This window comes from Aegilops tauschii, chromosome 4, assembly GCF_002575655.3.
Source record: "Aegilops tauschii subsp. strangulata cultivar AL8/78 chromosome 4, Aet v6.0, whole genome shotgun sequence".
NCBI classification, from domain to species: domain Eukaryota; kingdom Viridiplantae; phylum Streptophyta; class Magnoliopsida; order Poales; family Poaceae; genus Aegilops; species Aegilops tauschii.
This window is the reverse complement of record NC_053038.3, coordinates 479336797-479347047: the sequence shown is the minus strand read 5'-3', so window position 1 is coordinate 479347047 and position 10251 is coordinate 479336797. Positions and strand designations below refer to the sequence as shown.

Genomic DNA, 10251 nt, shown 5'->3' with positions numbered 1-10251 from the left:
TCAAATAAATAAAATATGAAAGTTGCATTACAAATCTAATGATATTGATCTGGTAGTGTTGGTATTGATATCTTAATCAATAAATTTGTGGTCAAACGACCTTCTAAAAAATCAATCCACCTTATATTTTGAACGAAGGAACAGAGGTAGTAGATCTTAGTTCTAAAAACAATCACGCACGCGAATCTACATCTACAGTAGTGAGAAGAACTGGCCAAAGATAAATAGTTTTGACAAGCTCGTCACTTCCCATGTTAACATACTTCAACAGCTTCACTGCACCAACACGTTGTGAGGAATACACCGTGATTACCCCACCTCCATCAAATACTACTCTAGTTTGGTCTACAGATTATGTACAAGGTGAAACAGGATTGAGTTGATCACATTGATACAAAAGCCAGGACGGGTAGAGATCTCACTGAAAGAAAGAAAGAAAGAAAGAAGGAAAAATCTACAAAGGGGGAACCCCGTCCCGACACAGTTCCTATCTACCTGCCTGCAAAATTGATGTTGTAAAACAGCCTTCAACAGCACCTCTGTTCCGTAAGTTTCGCCTGCTCACACTGCCAGGGACATGTCGCGTGTGGAGGCGTTGGTGTTACTCCTTGTACCGCACCGCATCACCCTCTCGATCGCTGCTGCTGTGATCACTAGGAAATTCAGCAGAACAATTGATGAAACCGTGAGCTTTCCCAGCTTTCTGTCACCTGATGAATGCCTTGAGCTGAATGTTCAAACCAGGGACTGCTTTCTTAGAAAGGCAAAGCATGAAGCCGAGGTTCCCGACATTTTTCAGAGTAGATGCTGGGTAACAGCCTCTGAATAAACAGTTGCTAATGCCCTGCATGCATGGGCAGAAAGTCATGTCAGTACTGCAGTCAGTTGTCATTTGTAAGATGTTTCAACGTACTTCAGGCAAAAGATTACTTCAAAACCACTCACATGATATGAGGGTGGACCCATTATTCCTTTGAATAGTCCTTTGCGAAGTCCTTCATTCTTTGCTTGATACTCTGGGGAATTAATAACCAAGAGAATCAAAATACATGCCACAAACCCAAGTGAAACAAAACACATGGAGGTCAACTCAAATGATAATGAAATTAACTGGAGTCAACTACCAGAAAGCATACTCAAAGATCATATTACACACCTGCAATTCTTCATGAAGCAATACGAAGACCTTCTTCATCAATTTATGCCTCTGCAGAATATAATGTCCTCAGTAAGAAATAATGAAGAAATGCAGAGAATGCCAAGATCTTGATTAATGCAATGCCCCCCCCCCCCCCACCGCCCCACCCCCCACCCCCACCTCACCACACACACACACACACACACACACACACACACACCACCCGAAGCGCAGGTTATCAGTTAACTGTAAAAATTTATGTTACTCAGGTTCAATCAATGAAGAAAAAGGCAGGCAGAAAGCATACTGTGCCCGATTCATGGTACATGTCTCTGAGTCTGTCAACAATGTAATAGTACTTATCCTTGTCTCTTTCTTTAGCAACATTGAAATCCTCCTGAACCTTTAGGAACTCAGACCTGCATAAAAAGCATGCTAAGTTATAGGAGAAGATAGAACATGGACTGTGAAGAATTAAAACAAGAGTACAAAGTGGAATTTTAGAAGGAAAAATTCAGGTTAGCACATACTGTGTTTTCTCTATCTGACTGTTCAAGTAAGAGTAGACCTTATATTTCTCATTGTACTCCTGCAAATAATCTTCGTATCTGAAAATGGATATAATCAGTTAGTTGCCTGCATGAACAAAAAGTACAACTGCAACGAAGATATACCAGCCATTGAGTAATTGCCTATGTGTGGTCTATCTCACAAGGAAAACAGTTGCGTTTTGAATCTCTTAATGAATATGATGCTGTGTTACACTTCTGTGTGACTGGGACCTATATTTGTGCTAAGTGTGGTACTGTTATCATTATTGGATTTCAAGACACAAAAATTACCCGAGAGGTAAACTGTAATCCCTCCATGACTCCGTCCCAAAATTACCCCAGAGGTAAACGTTCTTATATTTCTTTACGACAAGTCCTTGATCAAAAATTCTCTATTGGTATATAGTTTATGTGACATGAAAATGATGTCCTTAAAATCCCAATTTGTTAAACATTACTCATCAGACCTTATTATATTATTTAGTTTGATCTTCTAGTCAAAAGAAAATTCATTACAAAACACTTACTCCCTCCGTAAAGAAATATAAGAGCGTTTAGATCACTCTTATATTTCTTTACAGAGGGAGTACTAAATTACTCCGATTTTGTAAAGTAATTGTTGGTCAAAGTCATGCTCTGGGAAAACAAAATACACCTTATATTTTGAGACCGTACACAGGCGTGTGTGTATGTTAGAGCAGAAAATTATTTCTAGCATCGGCTGAAAATCTCAAGGAAAATTCTGATTTAATCAAATATTTTCACGAGAAGGCAGTGTAAATCTTTGGTGACGAGTGTGCAAACAAGCTAAACAAATTAAATGCACTAGCAGAAATACTTCAAAAGGGCATAAAAACATCTAGTATATTGTCACTTACTGTGAAAAATCTTTTATTGGACCTTTCAGTTCTGGCTTAGCTTTATCGTACTTCTTAAAGAATAGATTGTCTTCTTCCGAAGAACTGTCTCTTCTCTTCCTACCTGTCTCAGTCTCTATCAAAGAGTTATTCCTACTTCTTTCCTCATTTTCTGCAGGGGAAATTGATTTCCGTGTTCTACACTCTATGCCATTCTTGGTACCATTCTGAGGAAGCTTGGGAGTAGCCTTCTTCCTATCTACATGATCTAGCATTCCACCCTGTGCCATTTTTGTTTCTCTTTTGCCTGTTTTCTCTACCGACCTGTCTGGGTATAATACGTTCTCTGAATCTGAATCATCAGTCCTTGGCAATTGCCGACCCTGTGAAACATTTCCTCTATGCTGAGACCTATTATTATCAAAGTCGTATCCGGCGGTCTTCCTTGGGAATCCTTCCTGGTTTATATTACCTCCAGAATTAAATTCTTGCGGTGATGGTTTCCTCTGATCATGGGAAGCAGATAGGGCAACCTTCCTGGTATTCATATTGGGGTAGAAATTATCTACATTAGTTGCTTTACCATCAAGCGACTTAGAAGAACTATTTCTCTCAAGTTGTTTCCTTGTCCTCCCGTTGTCATTTTCCGAAGGTAATTCACGAAGTTCACCCAACTCGAGATCAGAATGCTCTCTCTGGAGCACCTTTTTTGGAGATGATTTCTCAGCACTGTTTCTTTGCAAAATTGGTGGCTTGCCATTAGTTTCAGTGCATTCAGGAAGAGACATCATCATGTTGTGGTTAACATTTCCTCTGACACCTTTTGTCAAATTCATGGGATTTGTATCAATATTAGGATCCTTTGAGCGCTTGTGCTTTTTCCCATCAAGAGAAGATCCCCCATGCCTACCCCTTTTTCTTGCAGCAGAATCATCAGTGTTATCAAAATTAACATTCCCAGGGCTGCCATCCATACTATTCAAAGGTTTCTGCACCTTATCTAATTTCTTCTTAGAGCTTGTTTTCGTGATCTTTTCTTGTTTTCCCTCAGAGTGAGTTGGGATGGGCAGATTTTGGCTCTGATTTATCTTTTGTAGATCTCCAGGAGTCACAGGCCTTCCTTCCATAGGACTAATATCTTGTACCTGTAGCTCAGTATGTGTGTCCCATCCAACATTCCCTGTCTCCTTGCTTGACCTCTCATTGATATGTTTGTCAGGAGGCAAGTTCTGTCTCTGTGCTGATAAAGAACCTGTAGCTCCTGAATAGGCAAAGTCAACCTTGGCCTTTTTGGCACTTTCTGGCTTTGTAATAGCATTCTCATTACCCGGAAACCTTTTCAAGGTGGGTTTGGCACCTATCTCTGATATTCTTGCGGGCACATGGTTTGTTCCATCCTTTGAGGTTGACTTTCTTCTGCTACCATGCTGCTCCGTGAACTGAATAGCTTCTTCATTAGGTAAGTTCTCACTACTCGCTACTAAGGGGTCATCAAAATGATTGTCCTCATAAGACATTTTGTTTGCAGGATACTCGCCATCAACTATACTTGGATCTAACCTGGTACTCACCATGTTTTCGCTTCCTGGAAATTCTGATGGCATGTCTACATCGCTTGCACCGAATTTCTCAGTTGCTGTAGCGGCATATGCCGGCTCATCATTGTCGACATTCAAATTATTCAGATCAATGTGTGATGATGTGCTCTTATAATCCAGATTTGTTCCAATATCAATTTGCTCATCATCGCCATCAAATGTTGGAAAATCTCTTGGCGAGGAAGACAACTTCAGTTCATCTGCTACTTTCCTACGTGCTGTATCTGGCTTGTTATCATCACTTGTAATATCCACAAATGCATCAGATCCTTCCTTGCTGCTTGATGAAGCATCACTATCGCTGTCGCTGCTGCTCCCACTGCCACTTCCAGCACTTCTACTCTGACTGCCACTATCACTTTCACTCCCACTACTGTCACTGTCGCTGTCACTATCACTTCCACTCTCACTAGAGCTACCTGCTTTGCCATCACTGTCATTGACCTTTTTGTCTCCTGCAGCTGAAACCGGGGAGCCCCCAATTTCAATCTTCTCAATATCAGGATCATCTATGCTTAAGCTTGGAGCAATTTCTTCGATGTTCTCATCGATAGTCCTGTTAGATACATCAGTTAGACACTGAGGTGCTTGTGGGCGGAAGTAGCAAACATGCAGAAAATAACTATACATAAAACTATGGAGGGCATCATGAAGGGAATGCCCGGTTAAACAAGAAAAGAAGCACAGAATTGAACTTGTAGGAGAAAAATAGTACCTTCCACTGCCAGATGCATGATTAGAGTTTTCTACTTCCAGTTCAGGTTTCAGCAAATACCTCCCTGATGACTGGCAATCTGCAACCTGGATAAATAAAAATATGTTAAGTGTGCATCACGATATATTCTTAATGTCTCCTTACCAAGAAAAAAGGCGGTGGATAATGTTTGTTACTCACATTCTTAAGGATATGCTCTATTTTCTTTGAAGCATTTGGAATTGCATCTGCAACAGCTTTCTCCAAGGCCTACATATGTTTCACAACATGTAGTGAAGAGAAACATCAGGAAATTCCTTTTGGAGTAAGCCTTCGGGAATCAGGCAACTAAACAAATGACAAGAACAAAGGCATCTAAGATCATGAACCAAAGCATTTGTAGCATATGATCAAGCCAACTATGGATGATATCACAATACATCATGTATAAAGCTGGAAAAAAAATCAAAAGATACAGAACAGTCATCAGACCACAAGGTCAGCCATAATTGAAGTGACATCTCATACAGCAAACTCATGGAACTATGGTTGTCTTTCAAACGAGTGCAGAAAAATCATGTATAAGTTAGCATGGAAGCTTGTAATATTTAAAACTTACTGGTAGTTTATTTTAAAACTTCTGGATTCCTTTTCCTATTTGCACATGCTAAAGGGGGGATGGGGGTTACCTTTAGATTCATTCCTTTTGGATTTTCTGAGAGTGTAGATATCAGCAGGCTTCGCAAATCAGTTGTATTATCCTCAACACTTGCAGAAACCCCATGATTTAGTCCTCGAGAGATCCTATTTGGTGTTGCTTTCTCAAATTTACTGTTCTCCTCTTTATTCAAATCAAAAGGTACTATGACTTCATTATTTGCATCTGACCCAACAGGAAATGAATGAATGCTTGGTCCAGGTTGCTCAGGAGAAGGCACAGGTGAAGCCGAGATACTTCCTTTGGGAATACTGTTAGGCAGCTTTACTTTAGAAATTGATTTGGTTGGAATGACAGTAGCTGGAGTAGACCCACGAAAACAAAGTCAGGTACATGGTAATGCAGGGTCTTTTAGTGGTAGAATAGTAGGACATTTATATACATAGAAAGAATAAAGTACTACAAAAGAGAAGATCAGAGAGAATTGAAACCTTGCTTCTTATTGAAATTGTCCTTCTTCTGGTTCCATTTCCCCCTCCGCATATTACCTGGAAGAGATAGCACCACTAAATTATACAATCTCTTACAAACCATAGCCGTTATACAGTCTAACGAACCTTAGGCACTAGTCAAATTCAAAACCAGCATTTACATTGCACATAGAAAAAATTTCTACTATCGAAGCATGAATGTAAAAGTGAGGTGGAAATAATGAACTCGTTCAAGAAAAACAAAACGAGTTATCAAAGTTCAAACCTTCTCCGGCTGCAACCATTGACTTGGCCTGATTCCTGACAGATGGATTCCCAGGGTCCAGCACAATTGATCTATACAACAGAAAATTAAACAAGGATGTGTAAGTAAAAAATTGGACTTATATGCAGTACTGAGAAAAGATCTAAGAAACCTATAAATCAGGATGATGATTAATCAGTGAGAATTATGCATCAGGGAAAGCAGACAAACTTTCGAGATTTCGCGAGACGTTCAGCCTCCTCTGAGCGCGCTTTCACAAGGTTCTTTGCTGATTCATCCAAAGTGCGGTCCACGGTCACCTTGCGCCAAGCAGATCCACGTTCCACAAGCAAGCCATTTCCACCCTCTCCGCTCTGTTGTTCTTCGTAAATATCACATAACTCACCCCGTTCGGATGCCCAGGCAAAATTGAATTCTTTACCATCAACATCGATAACCTAGTTCAAGAAAAGAACTTTCAGTTAAACAAATTAAATGTACAGCAGTAATTCTCATGTTGCACAGGCTTTGCGTCATGCCAAAAACCAGTAACAGAGGGGGGGGGGGGGGGGTACTATTTCTTTCAAAGTAAGACTCTAAACCCTCCTCCATGGTACTAAGGTAATAAGGACACAGCAGTTATAAATACTCCAGTGCACAAGTATCATGGCACTGGTATTACTTATTACTTAAACAACAGAAAATTGCATGAGTGGATACATGAATACAGGCATTACTGTTCTGTTTGTATGTACCTAAAACATGTTTGTATTTTCTCATCAAACAACATACGAAGCGATCGTGAATACCAAGCAATACCGAGTCAACTGCTGATCTTCCAGCAACCTTCAAATCCTAAATGATCTACTCCCTCCGTACCTAAATAAGTGTTTCAACTTTGTACTAACTTTGCACTATTATTTTGGGGCGGATTGAGTACAATTCTAACTATTGGACACTATAAAAGTAACTTCCATACACATGTGAAGCGCAAATACACAAATTTATAACTAGTAAGCTTATCACTTAACAAAGCATACTACAGTAGATACAACAGGATATTTAGTGGTGTCGAAGCAACATGTTATGGAAGTGATATTTATTCTACAAACGAAACAAAATAGTACAACAAGGATCCACAGAAATAACCAGCCAGACATAAGAGTTCAGTTCCAGTAGACTTGACATGTAATGTAGAAAGGTAAGAATCCAGACAGTCTTCACAAGAGACCCAAAGTACCGGCTAGCTGCTATTTTCCTCTTTTTTCAAACCAGCTTGCAGTTCATGCATATCATAGAACAGTTCATTGTCTATAATTAATTTTAAGATTTGAAGAGTTCGCCAGCACTAATTTATTCCCGAAAGGGGAAATGGGGATAGATTTTAGATTTTGCGGGGTTCTATTTGAAACAAGTGATGGGTATTGGAGCTCACTGTCCATCATTCATGAGACTCTTCAGCGAGAAATCTTATATGGGTGATTGTTTTTTCTAAAAAGAAACATACATATCCCGCTATTAGTAATTCCAAAAGCACCACCGAGTTACAGTACCTAAAAAAATCTCACACTAAAGATAAAAGACCAGGTGAGAAATGTGTCAGCTTGTTATGCACTCAAATTAACAAAAATCGTTTTCAACTAAATCATTCAAATGGGCCTCATGAACTTGGAACCTAGAGTTTGGATCGTCACTCAAAGGAAAACTTTTAATGATCCTAAACAACATAAGAAACCAAACTAATCTTAAGCTTAGAGCATAGAATGTACCAAGCCAAGAACCCCCACTGAACTGCACAAAATAATAAAATTATAGGTAGATAATTGTTTTGAAAAGAATTATATGTTAGATATTATGGGGCACAGTTAAATTTCAACAGCTTCAAATCAGATTGTATGCCGCTTACTGTATGCTGCTCGGACTACACAAACGAATCATCAACAAACAGACTCAAACTAAATGCGAATTGAACAAACAATTTGGATAAACCACGAGATGAACTCCACTCAACAATAAGCAGGCAGTCTTAAGCCAAATCAGACTCATCCGGACCACGTATTGAAAGGATTCAAGTGAAGAACCGTCCTCTAAGAACCAGAGAGGAAAACCCGCACAATGATAAATGAAAATTGGCAGTTCTAACATGAGCTGAGCTAAGAAATCAATACGCGCCAACAGTTCAGAGTTCAAACTATAACGCGAGTACCAAGCAGTAAATTCGAGCAATCTGAATGCAAAACCAAACACGCAATGAACCTATCAACCTACCCCGGACTCAGGAAAGGTGCCATGGAAGAAAAGGGAAATACAGAAAGGGGCGCTCGCTCTCGACAAAACAACCGTAATGCGTAGAACATCCAAATTGGTTAGGTTAAACTTCGTAACCGACTCGAAGGGAGAGGGGAAAAAAACTAAACGGCGGAGGGAGGGAGAGAGAGAGCTCACGTTCTCCGCGGGGTTGATGCTGGAGTTGAACATGATGCGGGCGCCGCCACCGGCCTCCTCCGCCCGCCGGATCTCGTCGACGAGGTCGGGGGTGAGCCTTATGATTGCCGCGAAGGCGGGCGGGCTGCTGGACTCGAGGCTGAAGGACTCCTCGCGCCCGGCTGCCTGGGCGGCGGCCGCCGCCGAGGCCGCGGCGGCGGCGGCGGCGCGGCCGCGGGGAGGCGGGCCCTTGCCCATGGAGGAGGAGGCGCCCCGGCCGCGGCCGTGGGGCGCGGGCGGGCGCTTGGCGCCGCCGCCGCCGCCGCGCCCGGCGCCACGGCCGCCGCCGAGCTTGTACATCGCCCGCGCCTGCCTGCGCGAGCGGCGGCGCCGGCGGGGAGGGTTGGTCCTGTTGGGGCTCCGCTGGCGGAGAGTAGCGAAGACGCCGAAGAGAAGGGCGCAGAAATCGTGTAAATTTTTTTCTTTTCCCTTTTTGATTGAGTTTGGTTAATTTTAATTTCCGGGTTTGCTGCTTGGGTGGGCTGGGCTCTCTCGCCCTTTTCCGTTTCCTTCACAGAAGATGCAGAAATACAGATGCCTCTTCTCCTTCCTTGAGATAGCTGTATGTGTGTATTTTCTGACATGATGATTGATATTTTTTTTTCTTGCAACACGGTACGTATGATGATTGATTACTAGGGCTAACTGCACAGAGGACGATCGAATGTAAGCCGTGGTGTACACCCTCACGAGAAAAACATTGGCATGTAAGTACGTTCGTGAACGCGAATTTACGCCGGTGCCCCTCGAATGTCAAACGCCGAGGTGACCAAGGGTAAAAAGAAAAGTTTTTTTAAAAAACTAAGGGTAAAAAAATGTTGCAAGTTTTGTAAACAATGTTGCTGCAATGTACAGTTGCACTTGTATTTTTAAATCAAAAATATGTAAAAATAAACAAATCCATATTGGCCTCTCATCTTCTTATTTCTTGTGTGGAGTTCTTCATCTCGTATGATATAAAAGGGAATGTTTTCTTGGGGAAAACATGCACGCGCACACAATTTGTGTTATGAAAACAATGTGCAAATTGTATATTTGAATTTTTCAAACCTACATAGCACAAAATCGACGACCATGGATAATTTGCATTACAATTTGAGGGCTTATCTTCCTTGCACTTCCCCACACGTAACATGCCAGGTCATGTGTGCATTTAAGTTAATTTTTGGGACATGAGATGTGAGGCCTTTACGGCATATATTTTACACGCGTATTCATGTGTATTCCAGGCAAAAATGTGACATATTACACATAGGTTTTTGCTGAATTGGAAAAAATAATGAGAAAAAATAATACGATTGTCTCATGGTTTCTTGAAGTCTAAGATAAATGTTTCTCCCATTGTACTATATGTCATGTTTTAGTCGCGTATTTCAGTTTAAAATCATTCACCGCAAAATATACAGTTACGTTAGTATTAAGTGCTAGATATAACACGGAAGGATATGCCATGCAAGTTATCTCAACCAATACATACCCTTGTATTTATATACATGAGGTTAGGAAGATTTATTACCCAACTCATGTCCCAACCAA

The 10251-nt window shown here is 41.0% G+C and overlaps 1 protein-coding gene across 1 annotated transcript; it reads right to left on the bottom strand.

The window, feature by feature from the left end:
* Positions 1 to 211: 211 nt before the first annotated feature.
* On the bottom strand, positions 212 to 9030 carry LOC109738533 (uncharacterized). Its single transcript, XM_020297633.3, has 13 exons — positions 8677 to 9030; positions 6463 to 6689; positions 6253 to 6323; positions 5988 to 6044; positions 5528 to 5856; positions 5040 to 5108; positions 4860 to 4945; positions 2568 to 4700; positions 1669 to 1746; positions 1446 to 1557; positions 1157 to 1207; positions 946 to 1016; positions 212 to 844 (listed from the first exon to the last, which is right to left on the bottom strand). The coding sequence occupies exons 1-12, from the start codon at positions 9013 to 9015 to the stop codon at positions 966 to 968; spliced, it is 3603 nt and encodes a 1200-aa protein (XP_020153222.1). The 5' UTR covers positions 9016 to 9030; the 3' UTR covers positions 212 to 844; positions 946 to 965.
* Between the last annotated feature and the right edge of the window lie 1221 nt (positions 9031 to 10251).